This window comes from Peromyscus eremicus, chromosome 10 (assembly GCF_949786415.1).
Source record: "Peromyscus eremicus chromosome 10, PerEre_H2_v1, whole genome shotgun sequence".
NCBI lineage: Eukaryota > Metazoa > Chordata > Mammalia > Rodentia > Cricetidae > Peromyscus > Peromyscus eremicus.
The window spans coordinates 9,810,845-9,832,516 of NC_081426.1; the positions used below are offsets into that span (position 1 = coordinate 9,810,845).

Genomic DNA, 21,672 nt, shown 5'->3' on the forward strand with positions numbered 1-21,672 from the left:
CAGCCTATTAACCGCCATGCTAAGCACAGGATGCTCTCACAGCCCCCACTTCAACGAAGAACAGAACAGGAAGTAACTCTAGCTAGGGAGACCTTTCGGCCCATCATAAAACTTCTGGGATTAACAGGATTAATCAGATAAAGAAAATTGATCATTCACTCAGAAATGTCTATTTCAGATATCAGGTGAGGATCCGGGAGGCCAGCATCACGGCGACCAATGCATTAACAATGCCCTCTGCTGGGAAACCAATAAATAAATGTGACTAAGACTGTCCTGTTATCAGCCTGATCAGCAACAAAATGAAAATTTTCACGTTATTCTACAACATTTTCTCAGTATTGCTTTATTTTTGATAGATCAGATAGATATCAACCTTAGTATTTTTTTTCTTTAAAAAACCTGAATTGACTGCTCTTAAAAGTTTGGAATTTATTTAAAGCCATAAACACAGAGTTTTTAATGTTGCTAATTCATTGCTCAGAATATTTCATTTATAAAACCAGTTAAATAGAATATGTGAGTACTTTACCTGGTGGATCTTTCTTGTCATAGTACTGGTAGACGCCGATGTCTCTATCTATAGAAAGAAAGAAATAACATTAAATTATGGTAAAAAGTTCTGGAGAATAAGAAGCCAAATCATACTATATCAGAGGGAATTGTGGGGAGGGGAGCAGAACCAGTCTCCTTATGTTTCTAGAAATAAAATAGCTCAAAAGCATCTGGCCATGGGTTCATCTATTCTAGGGACATGCAGAAACTGGAACGTTTATCGATCTAATGAGAAAGTCGGAATGGCATAAGGGAACACGCTAGAATGGCATGGGGAAGATTAGTGAAGAACTGAATCAAGGAAGACCAAGTTTTCTCTTTCACACTTCCTCGGATAGTTTTCACAGGGCGCTACCAAAAGGAACTGCCACTAAGCAATGCCAAATGAAGTCAGTGGATGGAAGAAAATGCCCTAGCTGTTGGATTCCGAGCTGTGGCTTGCTTTTCTCCAATTTAGCTCAGAAGTCTAGTTCCCATCCTATAGCATTTGGGAGGAAATCTGCAAGAAGAAAGGGGGGATTACCGGGAGCTGTGGATAAATTATTATCTGAAACTTGTTTAGAGTCAAAAGGCTTCCAAACCTATTCAAATTCAGATGCTCTGCTGGGCTAGGTAAGAGACAAAGTGAGACTTCGCAGATGTTGGGATTGATTTAACCAAGGGATTCTGTTCTTGCAATTTAAACAAGAGAACAGAATAATTTTGCCATGTCTATGAATAATGAAATATCTCCTTTATTGAAGTAACACTTGTTTTCCTCCATGCAAAAATAATTCTCAGTCACTAACATAAGGAGGCTACAACTGTCTCTCATGAAGTAGAAGCAGTACAGGCTGCCCCCTAGTGACTGACTCCAACCTTTGTCAACCTGATGGACAAAAACAGAAGAGAAAGACATGTAAAACTACTATAATTGAGTCTGCAAATATGTAACAGTCATGTGTACTTGATATACTTATATATATATGAGTATACTCAATACTCATATATTCATATACTCATATACTCTATACTCATAACTAAAGCTTATTTTATTCATTGTGAAATTAAGACATGATTTTAAAGAATGCAATTAGATGTCTGTCGTTTAAATGGCAGATATCTACTAAAGACTGACTGGGAGATCATGGCCCCTTGAGCACTCACAATATTTTGTTAAGCTGAGTAGTGATCTCACGAATGTGCTCACTTTTTGATAGTTCACAGCATATTCTTACAATCTGTACACTTTTCAGTACATATGTTACACTTCAATTTTAAAAGTTTCTTGTTATTTAAAGCTATGAGCTAGAACTGCAGGCATTATATACGCAAGCAATATCTCCCATTAAAACATTCCAGTTTATAATTATAATATTATTCCATATAACCAAATATTTACAACTCTAGAATAGAGCTAGGAAGATCATAAAGGACCCTGAATTCTGTGCATAGATCTGACCTTCCTGTACCTGGCTGAGTGAGATTGAATGTAACTAGGACAAGGGCATCTCCATAAGGAGACCTGTCCAAGCAGTACCAGAGCTGGGGGAGGAAGATGTCCTCCCAGCTAATAATACAGTATCCAGACAACAAACACAGTATGTTAGAACCCCTGCAAGTACAAAGTACATACACAGAGCATAGCAGCTCGGTATGGGGTATTAGAAAACAAACAAGAGAAGCAAGACGTGGGAATCATGTGACTTGTGCCAAGGACCACATGAAGTAAGAATGATATCCACACAGGAGAGGGGAGACAGAAATGCTAGACTGATATCTAGGAGTGTTTGACGGGTTAACTAAAGACACGGAAGCAATGAGAATCATTCTGTCTGAGAAGAAATGTGGATATGAAAAGAGAGGAAAATTATTTGGGAGATAATTGTTTCACTTTTCACTTTCTTCTTGTGCTATACTTTCAATTTCCAGATCAGTTAGCATCCGTGTTCTCTAAAGCTCCTGTGTCTGGTTCTGTACTTCATGGCCTCAGCTCTTTCTTTAGGTTGGTGATTTTCTCTTCCTTCCTATGTAATCTTAGTTTCTGCAGAATTCCCTTTTCCTGTTTGCTTTTTATTACTCATCTTCTTTCCTGTAGAAAATTCTAACATATCTGATGATTCCTGAGCTCTCTTACAAGTGAGCCTCTAGAAATCTACTGAAGCTTCCCATACCTGAACAGGGTTTCACTGAAGAGGCTTCACTGACCAGCCAGGGACCAGATATTTCACCAAAGACCCCTAAAACATCAGGGTGGATGTTTTCTCTTTGGGTCCCTGCAGTAACCCCAGGGAAGGGTTCAGTTCTCAATCCCCTTCTTTCTTGGCAAATATACAAAGGTGAGAAGACATTCGCAGCCGCAAATGAGTTAGGAGGACCTCATCCATCAGCATGGCAGCTTCAATTTTCTCCACCTACAGTTTAGCAGGTCTCCTTCCTGCGGCTCTGGTATCCTAGAGTTTCCACATCATGGAGGTGTCTCATTATTTTACACAGACACACATTCCCTCTGCTGTCACCCTGGGGCCACATCCCCATCTTCCGAAGTACATGCTCCTCAAGTTTCAGCCTTTCCAAGGTTTGTAAGATACAAATGGGCTGTCACTGGAATTCTCTTCTCTAGGCAAATGGTACTCAGATGTTTACTCTGCTAATTCCTTCATCTCTTCTATTTCCAAAAAACTGTCCAATTGAAAGTGTCCTTTTCCTAACCTCAGGTTTTGTGTGTTTATGCATCTTTATTTTAATTGGGTTAATCTTCTTTTAAAAGTTTTGGAAGGAAACAAATATGAGTCAAGTCTTAAACTAGAAATTTCATTTCAATATACTTTAAGGAGAATCAATGAAAACATGGCATTCATTTGTTATTGTATATTCACTATTAAGAAACAGCCAGTACTCTGCAAGGTAAGCCATTTTCCTGATAAAGATATAAAAGTAATGTAAGTAAAAATGTATTTCTAAATATAAAAATTACTCTGAATAATTAAAGTAGAAAACATTTATAAGTTGTTTTCTAATGAAATATATATTATTCTATATACACAGTTCTATTATTTCTATTCAAGAAATATAAAACACAAACAACAAAGATAATTGTTCATCTCAGTGACGTTTGAAATGCTTTTAATATCAAACAGAAATGTCTTTTCATTAGCTAATCTGCAAAAATGTATGACTATACAGCAGTTGAATAAGCTTAATAAGAAATTGAACATGTGTGTATCTTTAGAAGGAAGAACTATTAGACTAGTAAAATTAATTTCATAACTCGAGCCAAAATATAAGTTAATAAGAGTATTTAAAAAATTTTTTTCGCCGGGCGGTGGTGGCGCACGCCTTTAATCCCAGCACTTGGGAGGCAGAGCCAGGCGGATCTCTGTGAGTTCGAGGCCAGCCTGGGCTACAGAGTGAGTTCCAGGAAAGGCGCAAAACTACACAGAGAAACCCTGCCTCGAAAAACCGGAAAAAAAAATAATAATTTTTTTCATCACCCAATTTTTCATTAAGGATGAAAAAAAAAAGAGAGACCGCAATTCTATCTGCCAAACCCAGGCCCTAACTTTGTCAGTACTCATTGATAAGAGTGTAAGAGACTGAAGAGCCCTGACACTGATCCAGAGTGCACTCACCCGCAATGTGTAAGGTACTCTTCAGAGACCACAGGTGTAGCTCAGTCAAGCAGAAAGACATCTGATGACAAAGGAATCTCTGTCCTGTTCAAAGTAATTAGAAAAAAAAAAAAGAAGAAGTACCAATCAATTATTTCCCATTGCCAATCACAATCTCAACCTCCTTTAAAAAAAAAAAACTAATATTTGAGATATGGTCCATTAGGTTAAACACATTTTCATGTATTTTGTTAACCATCCAGAAATAAGCTCTAGAAAAAAGAAAAATATACTTCTTTTCCTGAATTTACTATGTCATCACATTGCGAAATGTGGTAAGGAGACTATCTATATTTGGGTGTTCAATAACATATGTTGAGTTATAGCTCTAAGTATACTTAGAATCGTTTAGTATGTGAATATCTTCTAAGTCATAATTTTTAGGAAAAGTGGATCTACTAGGTAGTTACTAAGTACAAACACATTTTGTGATACATTGCAATATATAAAGCAAATATTTTAGATACCCCACATATAAACAGGCTATAATGGAATGTGCAGGGTAAATGGCATATAGTTACTATCATATGAGGTACAGTTACTTAAAATAAACACAATAAAATTACATTACTAACCAGGTAGTGTGTTAATTTGAATAGCATGATAGACAATCCAAACATGTTTTTAAAATCAAGATAGTTAAAATATACATCCTGTATTTCCTCCTACTTCAGTAGCAGGGATTAGTAACATACACAATTGATACTTTAAAAAAATCAAATAGGACCTCATCAATTTGGATTGATTGGGAGAAAGTCAGTCAAACTCTAGAAAAGGTTCACATTTTACAAGTATTTAAAATTATATAACTTTCAATGTTTGCTTAGAAATTCATATTAGACATCCTATGTTATATATTAGAAATGCATCTAATGATTTAAAATAAGCACATTATAGAAACTGTAAAAGAAATAAATGTTCATTTTAATGAACTTCTGGAAAACGAAATAAGCTTGAAAAGTATTTTAAGACAACTTTTAATAGATGAAAAGAACCTTCAGCTTCTTTAACATTAGGAGTGGCTAAAATATTTCCCACATTATTCATATGGGTAATAATCCAAAGTCATTTCAGACATAATAAAAACTTCCCTTGCCCTCACTTCACTTTTACAGAACCAGGATATAATTACAATCATAAAGAAAATTTATGTTCTGCTAAGGAAACAAAGTATGCCATGGCTGAAGAGGAAGAATGAAAAAGTGTGGTAATTTAAAAGAGGGAACCAATTCTGCCTCAACAGTAGAGCTCTGAGAAAGCATCAGAGAAGCTGTGAAATGTCCCAGAAGTCTCCAAAATAGCACAGGACTCCAATAGTTTGATGATGATGGAGGTAGTGGTAGAGAACACTAAACACTGGATGATGATGGAAGTGGTGGAGAAAACTAAACATTGGATGATGATGGAGGTGGTGGTAGAGAACACTAAACATTGGATGATGATGGAGGTGATAGAGAACACTAAACATTGGATGATGATGGAGGTGGTGGTAGAGAACACTAAACATTGGATGATGATGGAGGTGATAGAGAACACTAAAAATTGGATGATGATGGAGGTGGTGGTAGAGAACACTAAATATTTGATGATGGTGGAGGTGGTGGTAGAGAACACTAAACATTTGATGATGGTGGAGGTGGTGGTAGAGAACACTAAACATTGGATAATGATGGAGGTGGTGGTAGAGAACACTAAACATTGGATGATGGTGGAGGTGGTGGTAGAGAACACTAAACTGGATAATGATGGAGGTGGTGGTAGAGAACACTAAATATATGATGATGATGATGATGATGATGATGATGATGATGATGATGGAAGTGGTGGTAGAGAACACTAAACATCTGATGATGATGGAGGTGGTGGTAGAGAACACTAAACATTTGATGTGATGGAAGTGGTGGTAGAGAACACTAAACATTTGTTCTAAACATTTATATTGTAACTCATTCTTTCCTCCTAGTTATTTGTGACACCAGTAGTACACTGTGGAACTGAGGTCACAATGCCATCTGCTGGTGAAGGCAAGCTTTGAATCCAGAGGCTCTGTTGGCTATCCCAGTGCTCTGCTGTAGCATTGGTGTATACCAAAGTATAGAAGTATATATGGTAATTTGATGAAAAGGATGGCATGCTCCAAAAGACAGTGGAAAGGTTAAAAAAAATGACAGATAAGGTTGAAAAAAGTAGGAAAGTGTGCTAGGAAGGTGGCTCAGTAGGTAGGTAAGAATGCAAATGCTGTAAGCATGAAAACTTAAGTATGAATCCACAGCACCTACATGAAAAGCCAAATATGATTATACATGCTTTTATTCCCAGCATTGGAGAATGGAGATAGAAGATTCCCAAGAGCTCACTGGCTAGCTAGGATAGGCAAATGGTGAGCTTCCATTTCATTGAGAGCCCCTGTCCCAAAGCAATGAAGCAAGAAGAATAGAGGAGTACTCAGGGTTCTGCTCAGGCCTATGCATGGGAATACACAGGCCCATACACCCACACACTCATATGCATGCACCATACACAATACACACAGGAAGGAAAGGAAGGAGGAAGGGAGGGAGGGAGGGAGGGATGGAGGGAGGGAGGGAGGGAGGAAGGAAGGGAGGGAGGAAAGAAGTCAAGCAAGCAGAGAAGGGCTAAGAAGGAAGTGGGCTATAATGATAATCTTTGGACTGACTCTAAATTTATTTTCTTCTTGCATCAAAATGTCTTCAAAGGCAGTAGATTAAACAAAAGACCCTTACCTTGCTGTAACTAGATGCTCATCTCTCCTGCATATCAATGACTTCATGAGTAAGTACTAAATAGAACAGGTGGTTTACAAAGAAAAAGCATCCTTATATGAAGACAGTCACACACAAAAGGAGACATTTGAAATACGATACACAAATGGGTTGACATTTCATTGTGTTAAAACATGATGTGATGAAACAGGTGCATTTGTCCTCTGACATTGAGTATCAGAAATCACCATCTCTAAACTACACTACAAAATAAAAAAAAAAATGCTTTTCCTTAACTTAGAGTTTATTCAGATGCCAATAACAATAATTTGTAGCAATGTGGGCAGAGACAAGGCTGGTTAAGCTGCTTATAGTTACATAAAGACTATAAGTTATTACAGATAAAAGCCTACAGATTAAGGAGTACACTTTTACTTACATACTAAAAGGAGACAACACTTGAAATCCTGTTTTTTGTCAATTCAAAAGAAAAAAACTTGCCAAAACTTTCTCCTGATAACAAAAAGGAGGGTAGAATATATTCTTAGTAGCAGTACACATTCGATGGAGATACATACATACATATATGTGTGTGTGTGTGTGTGTGTGTGTGTGTGTATACACACACAGAGGTGTGTGTGCACACGTGAATGTGTGTTACCTATATATATATTTTTTTTAATTTGGAAGTCCTAAAACACTGAGATATTGTGATATTGGGAGAAAAGGCGAAATGAGCTTGGTGGAGAGCTTAAGATGTTAAGGGCAAACGAGCTCATCCTTTGCATCTCCCACCGGGGAGAGCTTGAGGGTCAGGAGAGCCTATAGCCACAGACTCATCTTCTAGTTCAGCACCTCACGATTCATATCAAGCTGTAATGGGGGTGGAAGGACTGGGGAAAAGGTGCTTCTGTAGGAAGTGGTGTCCAGCCTAAAGCAGGCAGCAAAGCAGCCACCACATTGATGGGCTCATAGAAAGTATGGCGTCCAAGACAGAGTGGAACCTGGGCCCAGCAAGAGCAATATGGAGGTCAGGAGGGGTCCACAAGCCTTGGAAACAGATGCAGCCAGAAGCTGAAGTACACGTGAGTGAGCAGATGGAAAGAAACGGCCAGTGAGGTCATGATTGGACTTGCTCATAGACACACACCGCAATTCTGTGAATTCCCCAACATAAGTGATTCAAGAGAAGATTTTGTGTTAACAGAGAGGGGAGAAACAGCCCAATGTTATTCACCCTTTTTTCTTGAACTTCAACACTCTGCCAGGAAAACCATAAAAATTTGAAGAGTAAATAAATGGAGTAAATAGAATGACTTCAGTAAAATCCACAGTGCTAATTAGACAGGAAGGGAGGAAAGAGAGCAAATCAGTCCTCTTTTAACCTCCAAGATGCCTTGCCATCTTTAAAACTATACAGGTTTTTAAAACATTTTGGAAACATCTTGCATCTTATTCAAGAATGTCACCAGTGAAAAAGAATGCTGGTAATTTCCTGGTATGAAAAATCTGCCTGGAGGAAGTAATCAAGACTGAGCTTGTTTCATCCAAATATTGTATTAGTGCAGAAATAGCTGTTTTGAAGTAGGAAAGAAAAGAACTTCAGAAGCACTCTGGATTTGCACTTGGGGAAGGAGGTGTGGGCAGGGATTGAAAGAGCAGGCAAACAGGGGGTTCCCAAGCTGAGAAACACTGGCCCATTAGTGCCCTTTCTCTGGGTGACCGAGGACTAGAACAAAAGTATCTGTGCAGAGCAAAAGTACAGGATCTTAAAAATAATGACTCAAAGAATAAAAGACTAAACAAAATGACACACATGACTTCAATTTTCACTCATTTGAAGTGTCTTTAATGTTCTGTTTATTTTAATCATATAAGGTAGCTTATGTCAGTTTCAGTTCTCTCAGGAGACCATTTTGCAATCCAAATATCTAGTCTTCATGACTAGATAAGCAGTATGATTTAAATTAAACCTGACACAAATTTAAGATGGCATTCTGTATAAGGAAGAATCTATAAGAGTGCAGAGTTTGAGGAAAAGGAAGTAAGAAAACCCTTTTACTTCCTATTTAATCCTCAAAAGGCTCTGTGTTTGAAGACAGGCCTCCCATCACTTTCTTCCATTTCACTTACATTAGAACTATTCCTTTCTGTAGTAACATGCAAAATAGAAATCATTCCAGGAGCATACTGCTGATAATATTCTTTTTTGGAAAATAAATATATGTTTGAGAAGTAAAGATTAATTAGCATTTAATAAATTGCAAAATGCTTGTCTTCTGCCAAAGTGGTTAGGTCTGCAGTCGCTGTCTTGTGAAGCCAGCTATTCTGACTCCACGGAGGAAAGGAAGCTTGAGGGCAAATAGAACTCTATGAAAAACATGACAGCAGAAAACTAACGAAGCAAGAGGAGCCAGTGCTAGGACACCACGGCGCCAACAAGACATTTCCAGTGGATGTATAGCAGCAGCAGAACCTGCACAGAGCCTGAGGGCAGAAGTGTGGGACATATATTTGCTGCTTATTCTCATATATTTCCTTGAGAATTCTAATTGAAAATGTTCAAAAAAAAGATAATGAAATAGTATAAATTTACATAAACCACTGGTTCGTTGCATTGTTACAATCATAATTACTTTTCAATTACATAAAATTCAGTGTATTGCCCTCCAATTACTTTCTAATATCATTAACATACAGTATCATTAAACATCTGTTAGGTATATTCATGAACATTTCATCAAAAACATATTGTCACAAAGATTTTTTCCTAACAACTTTCAACAATGAACCAAACAAGCAAAGTTTATGCAAAAGGACAGAAGAATCTCAAGTAATGAGACCTCAAACTTGGGCTAAATTTACTGCACTGGACTACTAGGGACTGCCTTATTTGTGATCATAGAGGCTTACTGCATCTAAATATAACTGACTATAAAAAGCACTTAAAGTATCTTATGTGTATACTGCTTTACCATAAGTCTCAGATACAAAGATTTATAGCAGGCTCTTAACTCTCAAATAGTATATAATCCAGCATCGCAGATAAAACAACCATGGAATATGAAATCTGCAATGCATATCACTTTAGTAAAATAAACAAAGACCTCCAGATGCCCAGTAGATGGTACAGTTTGGTAAAGAAATTGTTATTGTTGTTGTTGTTGTTGTTATTTTGGAGACAGAGCTCACTATGCAGCTTGCAGCCCTGGTTCTGAAATCTCTGCAGACAAGACTGGACTCAAACTCACAGAAGTCTACCTGCTTCTGCCTCCTGAGTGCTGGGATCAAAAGTGTACACTGCCGTACCTAGCTAAAGAAATGATCATATAAAGTATTTGAGGATTGGTAGATTTTGCATGAGGGAGACAGAGACTAAAAATAATGAAGGCAAAAATTAAAAATACGGGGGCTAGAGAGATGGCTCAGCAGTTAAGAGCACTAACTGCTCTTCCAGAGAACCTCGGTTCAATTCCCAGCACCCACATGGCAACTCACAGCTGTCTGTGACTCCAGTTCCAGGAGACCCAACACTTAATGGCAAAACACCAATGCACATAAAATAAAATAAGAAATAAGAAAAATACAAGCTTATTTATTTTTATTCTTACAGTATTGATTTAGTGGGCAGGTAGCAGAGAGAGATGAGGGCAAACAAAAGATTTCTTCGGATGTCATTTTTAAGAATTTGGACTTCTGTTTACTAAATAGTAGCTAAATAGTGGAATAATGAAAAATGTTTCAGGTTATAATTATTGCAAGATTACCTGAAGAGACAGCAAAAAAGGAAAAATGGAGGAAGTTTTGGTACATAAGAGACCTGTTAGAAAGATATCTGAAGTAGCAGATAGCAAGCACTTGAATTGGGGTTGTGGTAGTTGCAATGTAAGAGAGGTAGATGGAAGGGAGGAAAGGAGAGAGGGAGAAAAGGGAAGGAGGGAGGGAGAGGGAGAGAAACGGCTCAGTGATCTTGCAACAAAGACAACAGCATATGGGCATTGATGGCTTGCCTCCTCATCTCAAGGCCAGCAAGAGGGCCCCAAACACTCAGCCATTATAGTGACTGGTTCTACCACTCAACCCACACACTTGAATTTTCCTAACCACTGACCTCACTAGTTGGTGTCTTGTTATCCTTCAGGTTCCCATCAGCATGTAACCTTGGTTGTTTCACCACAGCATACTATTCTTAGCCACACTGGTTCCCAGAAACCCTCTACCCAGACTCCTTCCCATTGGCTTATCCTCACAAGCAGGAGTTTTTACCAAAACATCACAGCAAAGTGTAGTTTAAGAGGAGTGGGATTTGCCAATGTTAAAAAAAAAAATGGGATTCTAAACATAGTTGAGATAGATATTTGAACAATTATCTTACAAAATGATCGGGGAAAATTAATTTAATTAATATTAGGCCAGAAACACTAAGGAAGAGAAAATGGTGTAAGGCACGTAGGGGTAATACGGTGATCAAACTTGTTAGTTTGGTATTTGAATACAGAGATGATCTCAATATGATTTAATGAAAAATCATGTTTTATCAAGGACACAGAAATTAAGCCTGCTACAAAAAGGTGTGGCTCCACTATTCTGACTTCTGGGCTCTGAGCCAAAAATTCCTTTATTCTAATCCTGCTGTGACAAATTTACCCAAATCATTTAACCTCTCTGCCTCAATTTCCCCACATGCAAAAACAGGGATAATGATAATGACCTACATTTGCAAGGATGTTGTAAGCATTAATTAATGTTGTATAATGCTTTGAAGATGAAAAGGGCTGAGTATTATAAGTGAGTATTGCATAACTAACTGCCTATAATATGAGAATTTTATCCTTTAATTTTATTCAAGCAGCAGTTATCAAATAAACGAACTAGGTACCTTAGTGATACTTGCCTTCTAATGTTTCAAATTATTATTTAAGGTGTATCTAGATAGTTCCTGTATTAAAAGTGCTTCTTTACAGTATACACTGAATGCAAAATGTCTCCCACAGACTCACATGTTGTAGAATAGATGGTCCCCAGCAAAGTGGCAATTTTTTAGGAAATTATGAAGTTTTGAGGCCTAGCTGGTGGACAGGTCACAGTTGGACTCTGAAGTCATGCATGCCTCCAATCTTTGTCAAGAGCTCTTTACTTCCTAAATCCACAAAACGCGAACAAGCTGTACTCCAAGCTCCCAGAAGCATGGTGGAGCTGTCCTGTTACCATGCCTTTCCTGGCATAATGGACTGATAGCCCCTGAGTTGTAAGGGAAAGTAAATCCTTCCTCCCTCAAGCCAGTTCTGTGTTCTGTCAACATTACCAAACTAGTATGGCATATAAAGTTCCAGATCATTTTGAAAAACTAAAACATCTCTCAAAATGTTAAGTTCATATTTGTTTAATAATAAGCTTGTAATCCAAGTATCCCATAAGGGTATAGATAAGATAAGAGATATTTGGGGCTGAGGAGATAGTTCAGTTAGTGAAATGTTTACCCCACAAGAATAAGGGACCTAAGTTCAATTCCCAGCACCCGATAAAAACTTTGGCATGCTGACACATCATTACAACCCAAGAACTGGGGAGGGTAAGACAGGCAGATCTCTGAGGCTTGCTAGACAATCAGCTATTATAATCACAGCACCCCAGGTCCCAGTGAGACCCTGTCTCATAAAACAAGATGGATGGCTCTTAAGGAATGATACCCAGGGTTGGCTTCTGGCCTCCACATGGGTGTACATAGGTGTGAAGCACCAACACTTTTAGCGATGAAAGCTTAGACTTAGCCTAACCACTAAGCAGCTGAATGGTAAAAGCAGTTAAAAAAAAGAAAAGAAAAAAAAAAAGCACTGTGTTAGAAACTTTCCTGGCTTAACTAGCTTCAGCTGTCAACCTGACAACCAGCATCTGAGGGAAGCTCATTTGGAGATTGCATTAATCAGATGGGCCTGTGAGGGGCTGGAGATGGCTTGGTGATCACGTGGTTGCTCTTCCAGAGGGCCCAGATTCAATTCCCAACACCCACATGGCAGCTAATAACTGTCTACAACTCCTGTCTCAGGAAATCCGATACCCTCTCTGGCCTCTTCAGGCACCAGAGATGCATATTGTACATAAACATACATTCAGGAAAAACACCCATACACATCTAAATAAATTAAAAAAAAAAAAAAGATTGGCCTGTGAACATGTCTTTAGGGAAGGAGTTGATGTAGGAGGACCCAGGCCACTGTGGGCAGTACCATCATCCCTAGTAGTAGGTGCTGAGCTGCGTAAGCAAGGTAGCTGAGCTAGAGAGCAGGCCAGTAAACAGTACTTTCCACAGGCTTTACTTCGGGCTCTGGCCTGAAGTTCCTGCCTTGGCTTCCTCCAATGATGGACTGGAAGTATAAGAAGAAATAAACCCTTTTCTCCCCCAAGTTCTTTTGGTCGTGCTTACCACAGCAGCTGAAAGCAGTAAAACAACTTCCTAGCATGTTCTTATTCTAAAATAAGTTTCCAGCCTTAAGTGGAGAAAAAGTGAAGAGAAACTTCTTATCTCATTAGACACTATCTGGTCTCTTGTCTCTTCTGGGGTTCTAAGTTACAATGGTAGCACACACTCACTGTGTTTTCAAAGCAAACAAAGCAGAGGTATTGATGTAAAACTGAAGTCCTTCCAACACTAAGGGAGCCAGTGCACAGCACACCATGTGTCCTTCCAGAATTCCTTGGTGAACTCACATGTCCACACTCATGCCTGGCGTGTTTTGTGTGTTTGTAAAGTACAAGGTTTTAGTGTGCATATACTTTGCTGTTTTTCACTGAACAGTCCAGAAAGGATACTCATGTTCCATTGAATGTGATCATAACTTACTTAACTATTCTCTTACTAAATAGGAATGTGTTTTCAGCATTTGCCTTGCAAATAACAGTACCATGAAAAAGACATATTAACACTTTACACATTGGTAGTACCCACAATGGCTGTATCATGTGAAACTGCCACTCAACACAGGACTTCTTTTCCTGAATCCTTAACACCTTGAAGCATTGTCAAAATTTCACACTGTTGCCAATCTGATAAGTGAAAAAATACATTCTTTTAATTACAGGTTTTATTTTTCTATTCATTAATAAGATCAAGCATCTTTTCATGTATTCAAATAATTCTGTTTCCTCAGAAAATTACCTATTCCTATCTTATGCCCACCTTTCTTTATCCCTTCCTGTACAAATGGCATTAACCCATCATTATATACATTGGAGATACTTGTCACTTAAATTTTATCAGCCTTATACATGGAGAAAATGGGAGAATATAGTTTCTCTTTTCAATAGGGAACTGGCCATGGCCAAGGTCTCTGAACTCCCATTCAGCTGATGGTCTGCAAAGTGCCGAGAAGACCAGGCCCGTGGCCGGGATTGACCAGGCCCGTGGCTAGGGAGGGTTCTTCACAGCTGCAACAGCAGGTTAGCTGCTGTTTGTGGATAAAGCAAAATGATCTGTTTCTAAGTGATCCGAGAACCTGTGCATCGTTCTTGCTTAAGAGGGCAGAGGAAATTCTATTCCTTGAAAGGAAGAATCCATTCACTTCCATGAAATAAACTATGGAAGAAAAAAAACTTTCTAAGTCTCCTGTCATACTTAAATTTGGAAAATATTTCTCTAGGGCATTATTCAAACTGTTTAATTCACTTAGTTAAATAGATCTTGTCAATTTAACATTTTCCACATGGTAAGCAGTTTTGACATTTAGACAATTTATCAATGGCTTCTTTGCTGAAGCCTGCCTCCCCTTCTTTCTACTCATTACATGCAACAAATTAAATTTCACTAATATTTAAAGATCAGTGCTGACCTTTGCACAGCCATTTTCTAGGTTCCTATTAATACAAACATCTTGTTTGCTGGTGCTCATTTTGAATATTTTGCTACACACACTTTTCCATTATTCTAGCTAAAGTGCTTTTTTCCACGATCTTGCAAAATTACTGGTAGAGCTTACATTAGGCATCTTAGAAAGACAAAAAGTGTGCTTGTATAAGCAAATAACAGAAACAGGAAGAACAATTGTCTCCCACCAGCAGCCCAACTCAGGTCTGACCTTTCTGAACTTCAACAATATGTAATTACTAATGGTTTTCAAGGGTGTACCTTAACCACAACAATAAAAAGACAAAATAGAAATGTTAGCAATATGATAAGGTAATTAATTCTAAATTATAACTATAAATATAATTCTATGTTACACTTGAATACAAAGAAAAATGTAGCTTTGAAGAGAAAATAAATTAAATTTCAGGAATAGGTCTTAAGGTTTGGTTAAAGACAAGTAAACACTGAAAGGCTCTTATCTAAACCAACGCTTAAATACTGAAGTAATTTGTCAATTCAGAATTACTGTTTTAAAAAGTATATAAATCAAAGTGAGTAAAAGAGAGAAAGAAATACAGAAAGCCTTTCTCTCAAAATAAGAGAGACACTGGAAAGTACTGAAGTGCCCTGCAGCTATACCAACTCACCCTTGTCGGTCCCTTGTCAACACTTCGATGACAGATTGCCACCCCCTCCTCTAGAAACAAACCCTAGTAGCTGTTGAAAGAAGCGCTTCTTATAAAAAGTGGAAGAACTCATGCAACTTGATAGTTGTATAATCTGAAATCTTTCTTTTCACACACACAAAAAAAAAACTTAAAATTTTTTACCTGTGGTTTCTGTCAAACTTGGAAGATAAAGAACCCTGCTTAATATGGTGAAGCACAGGGCACAGGGTGAATAACATCTTCAGATATTACTGAAAGCTTTATAGCCATTATTTCATTGAAGCCTCACAGGAACCCTCTAAAATTATTTACCGAGAGACAGAGAGAGAGAGAGAGAGAGAGAGAGAGAGAGAGAGAGAGAGAGAGAGAAGTGTGTGGTGTGTGTGTGTGTGTGTGTGTGTGTGTGTGTGTGTGTGTGTGTGTGTAAAAGCATCTTTCCTGGAGTGGGACTTTCCCCAAAGAATCCTCTTCTGTATGCAATTATATGTAAACCCCTTAAGTACAAGCACAGACAGAAACAGGAGGAAGGACGCAAACAGTCATCAGCTTGGGAGGCGCAGTTAGACTGGAAATGTTCTCCACAGCTTCCTGTGGACTGTTCTTTCTTCTCCACCTCTCTCTAACTGAAGGCTGTGCACTAACTTTGGATAGCAAAGTTTGGATGTTCTAATAAAAAGAGAACATGAAGTTGGGAAGGGAACATGAGAGTGACTGGAGAGCATTTTCTAGAGGTGGTATGTGGAGGGGTGGTTATGGTGAAAATCCATATGAAAGTCTCAAAGAGTAAAATTTAAAATATACAGAAAATGAACAAAAAAAGGATTCTTTTCCACCAACTTTTATTTTACTTAGAAAGCTCTTTAAGAAAGCAACTTAGATGCCTATTTAAAGACTGTTAGCTTGCTTATAAATAAATTAATGTAATTGGATTATCTGATTAGAATTAGTGTTTCTGAGGTACTAAGAATTTTCCCTTTTATTTACATAGCAAACATTACAGATGATATAAAAATGAGCTCCAGTTGGCACTGACAGTTGCTGAGAGAAGAAGGGTCAGTTTTCTTTAAGAGCATGACACTCTCCAGAGCAGGCCCCACACTGAAGAATATTGGCACAATATTGGCACAAACTAGACTCAATGAGTTGAGAGAAAGGGTGGAAATGAATCTGGGAGATGTTGAGAGCAGGTGAACATGATCAAAATATATGGTATGAAATTCTCAAAGAATTAATAAAGTATTTTTTAAGAAGCTCCAATGTGAATTATGACTGTTTTATAGCTAAGCGGTAAATTAAATCCGACTTTAACTACTCTTATTGGCAGCAGCTCTCCTGACGTTGCTGACCCATCAGTCTCTATAACAAATTCTGAATGAAATGCAAACAAACCCTAAATTCTTTTCAGAATTCTACAGTGAATCTTTCAATACTATGATTGGATCTTTCTTTCTACTGTTTCTTCCCTGATTGGCTGTTTTTGTTTTACTAATGGTTTGTCACAGGATTCTTTCTTAAATAAAACTTTCAGTATTTTGTTTCATGAGTTGAATAGGGGACCAAATGAGATAACTTAGAAAAGAACAGTCTTTTCTTACCGAAATGAATGCCTATGAATAACCACAATGTTCCCTAAGAAGAGATCAATTTCACCTCAACAGATTTAACACAGGCATATATCATCAGGGCTTACAAACGCTAAGAATTTCCTAATGAAGTAGGAAATTATTATGATCATGTTTTGGCCTAACGCCCCAACAATGATCAATAAAAAATGCATCCTATGCTTTAAAACTCATACTTTACACCATTACCATCTTTTAAAGTTTATGGTGCATGATAACCACTCAGTACACGTCAGTTTCCCTCTGTGAGAACTCAATAGCCATAAAATTATGAGTCTGATTTTAGTAGTAAGGAAAACTAAGTCATTATCAGTTTCATGGGTATCATTTCAACTTTTAATTATTTTTGTTTGGTTCAACATATAGTTGCATAATCTACTAAATGCCAACAAGTAGGCAAGGCACAGTGGTACGCACTCAGGATATGAAGAAAAACCTCAACAACCTGTCCTTGAAGCAGACATAACTTAGTGAGGGAGGGGTGTAAGGAGAACAACATGCAATTCCACCACAGTGTAACCAACAAAACAAAGCCATGAACAAGAGGGAAATGGAAAGAAAGTTACTCCTGAACTTTAATATGATCTCAGTCAAAATAAAAACAAATCATTACCCATTTTCAGAACTTATTTCTTCAAAGAAAACAAACTATATGATGTATATAAATCCATTATATTTCCCAAGTTCCATTTGACAGTTTTTTAAAAATGTACGTATCTTACAATAATGTGTGTCTTTATCATAGTGTAGGTTTTTTATCAGAATTTGTTATTAACTCAATAGTACCTTACTGTCAATGGTAAATCAGAACTAAGGAAATGTCGTATGTCAATGTTTGATTTCCTTTGGTAAAAAAATTAGCTACAAGTGACTCAGTAACATACCCTGATAAAGACGGGGAGAGGACATGGACAGCTAGATACTTTGATACCCTTCCAAATTCATGGGACAATTAAGGGGGAAACCCTCATTGGAAAAAGATACTAAAGGCAAAATAAGAACAAAATAAATCCAATCAAGATTTTAGAGTATAAACAGTAGATGGGCAAGAGATAACTGATGACAGATTTGAAGAAACAGAAACCACATACCTATGGAGGAGAGAGAGCTCAGAGTAGGTATCCTGGAGAGGCTCAGAGATGGGAAGCACAAAGAACTTCTGAAGAAATGGCTGTGCACAGAATAGTGAGAGCTAGAGAGCTATCTAAGTCTACAAGATAAACTTTAAGGTTCTCTTCCCTACTAAACCTCCTTAACACTGTCAGGCAGGGATCTCACCCAATACATAAAAAAACTGGAAACGGAACTTTTTGAGAGTTTATATCAGAGCAAACTCTCTCTTTCCCCACATGGACATGTATGCAAACAGAGATCTTCCATTTCTAGCTTCCTTCCCCTCATCTCTTCCCCCAACTTCAGCAGGAAACCCTAGGAAGCCACTCCAGCCAGAAAAGCAGAGAGGCTGTGCAGATCTTCACCTCTCTCTCCATTCCTTCAAGTCCAATCCCCCAGCCTCATCCCAGCTCTGCAACAGACCAACTTCGGTGGCCTCTCCTCACTCTATGCCCCCATTCCCAGAGAACTAAGTAGGTCCTGGTGGAACACCCTACTTGTCACCCTCCTGTGGACCCCCTGAGCACCCTGATCCTAACCCATCCCCCTTTTTAAGTATCAGGTCCCAATACCTAGAAACACATTTTTCCTGGAACCCCTAGTGACCACCATCTATCAGAATCCCAGAAGAATGTCCTACAAGGGAACACACAGTCACCACCCTCTCTAAGAACCAGAGATGGCAACAGAAACCAAGGAACAAATCACCCCCCAACAAAGACAAGACCAGATATCAGCACCTAGAATTACAATCTTCCAAAATCCAGATGCCTAGATGCCAGCATAAAAACACAATCAATAACATCCAGAACTATATGTCTCCACTAGAGCCCAGCAACTCCACAGCAGGCCCTGAATATTGCAACATAGCTAAAGCATAAGAAAAAGACCTTAAAATAGCCTTTATGAAAATGATTCAGGTTCTCAAAGAGAAAATAAATAAGTCCCTTAAAGAAATCTATGAAAACACAGTGGGAGGAATGAATAAAACAGTTTAAGAATTCAAAGTGAAAACTGAATAAACAAAAACCCAAACTGATGTAATTTTCATTAGGAAAGAGAAATAGAATAGTTATAAATGGGATGTGGGAGGGGTGGAAAGAATCAGCTTGGGGGTTGGAGGGAAGAAATACAAAGAGACACAGCTAAAATTAAGGGACACTTGAGGGGTAGTATGGAAATCTAATACAGTAGAAGCTTCCTAAAATATATAAATATATGAAGGCGATCTAAAGAAAATTGCCAAATAATGGGAGAGACAGAGTTCCAACTGGTCATCTCTTGTCACCAAATGAAGCTTCTAATCCTGGGATTGGGTTACATCTAACTGAGTTGTTGGCCAAAGGGGCCCCATGAGAACCCCCAAACAACCCAAGCTGTTGCCAAAACTATAGGTTGCTCTCCACAAACTGACAGCAAGCCCTTGTTGCTGAAGACAACACCCACACAGCAGATTGAACATAGCAAAGTCTAGCTTATACCTACACAGAATTTTCACCACTACATTCTAGAGTCTTTGAGAAGGAAGGTACTCTGCATGCTACCAAACAAGAAAGATAAACACCAACCCATCCACAAACTATGTGATCTACAATGGTGTCCTGCCTGGAAGAAATTCTAGTACAATGGTGGCACAAAGCCTGTAGGAGTAACCAGCTGATAAGTGATTTGACTTACGGCCCACTCCACAAGATGGAACCCATTCCTGACACTGCTTGGATAACCAAGAACCTGAGACTAGATAGCCCAGGGATCTAGGATAAAACCAAATACCACTGTTCTTAAAAAAAAAAAAAAAGTAACAATAAAATAACTCCTAATGACATTCTGATATACTCATAAACCAATGCCTTGCTCAGCCGTCATCAGAGAAACTTCCTCCTACAGCAAATGAGAATAAATACAGAGACCCACACACAGGCATTATACAGATAGTGAGAGACCTTGGAACGCTCCGCCCTAAATGGGAAGTCTCCATCAAATTCCTCCTCTCTGGGCTCAGGGAACCCTGCAAAAGTGAAGTCAGAAAGAAAGCCAGAGGGGATGGAAGACACCAAGAACACAAAGCCCTCAAAAAGGATATGAGCAAAGCTCATGTGAGCTCAGAGAGACTGGGGCAGCATGCACAGGGCTTGCATGGGTCTGCACTGGATCCTCAGAGTATATTTTATGGCTTCCAGATTAGTGTCTTTGTGAGATTTCTGAGTATGTAAATGAATGAACTCTGATTCTTGTGCTTTCTCTTTTTCTCTTGTTTATTTTGTCCAATTCCAATGTGCTTTTGTTTTATCTCATCCCATAGAAACCTGTTTGTTCTCTAATGAGAGACAGAAAATGTGGATCCAGACCATAAGGGAGGAAGGTAGGGACGGGAGGAGTAGAAGAAGGAGAAACTGTAATAGGATATATTATGTGAGGAAAAAAAATCTATTTTCAATTAAGATTTTTAAAGAGACTATAACAAAAAACAAACACATAACAACATCAAGGAGAAAATAAATGGAGATTTGGTTTAAGTGGGAAGTTATTACCTAGCATGTACAAGTATCTCATTAGTTTGTTTGTATGTATGTATATCTCACTTAGAAGGAAAGAAGAAGTATACCTAAGTGCATAAACATAAGGAGGAAGAAATTTGGAAATCAGACTGATTCTGAAAAACAATGAAGAATACAGAAACAACAAAACCATTAAGTCATACCACAGAACTGAAGAGTGTATCTTTTCAGGTTGAAAGAAACCACTAATCATATACCCAATATTAAGAATTATATAGTCATTAACACCTAGGGAGATCATTTTCCACCTCAGTATTCTTCAGAAACATGGCCCTTCTTTCCATTCCCCCCAAATACCTGGCACATGAGTGCTTCAGAGCCTTTATAAATTTTGCTGTTATTTGTGGAAGTGTCTCCTCTGTGATCTTTGAGTGACTATCAGGTTTTATTCTCTACCAAAGGCATTTCTTCCTAAGTTTTCTCTGGTGACCTAATATGAAATAGCTCTATCCTGCTCTTTGCCACATCATTCTGTGATGCTTACTTAATATTTCTTACTATTTTTTTATAAAAATATATGGGGAGAGTGATAATTCAACATGTATATTCATTATGTAATGTTTAAATTGGGGTAGTGACCTTTCTGTCTCCTTAAATATATTCTGCTATGGGATGTCTTTCTGTACACCGTGAATATATGTTGTTCCCATTGGTTGATAAATAAGCTGGAGAAACTTCCCACTACATTTGGCACCCAACGTGGGGCAAGAACCCATGACCCTGAGATTAAGAGTCTCATGCTCTACTGACTGAGCTAGGCGGACTAACTTGGGGCTCTTCAGTTTCCATAAGGCCTAAAAGAATTTTAAAAGGGCTTCTAAACACACAATAACGGAGCCAAAACTAGTTTCCTACTTGTGTCTTTCATGTAGGCCACGGTACAGAGACGCCACAGCATTCAGACTGGAGCACAGCATGGTGGATTCCTGCCTCAGTACAC

General features: G+C 38.2%; 1 protein-coding gene across 3 annotated transcripts in view; it reads right to left on the minus strand.

Annotated features, from left to right (window-relative positions):
• Nucleotides 1-21,672, minus strand: part of Wdpcp (WD repeat containing planar cell polarity effector) — a 292,873-nt gene that overhangs the window by 196,425 nt on the left and 74,776 nt on the right. For all 3 annotated transcript variants that reach the window (XM_059275369.1, XM_059275371.1, XM_059275370.1), the window contains exons 2-3: nt 4,167-4,250; nt 533-580 (exon numbers count right to left, since the gene is read on the minus strand). In XM_059275369.1, coding sequence (XP_059131352.1) covers nt 533-580; nt 4,167-4,227 — 109 coding nt within the window. In that variant the 5' untranslated portion in view covers nt 4,228-4,250. The remainder of the gene's footprint in view (nt 1-532; nt 581-4,166; nt 4,251-21,672) is intronic.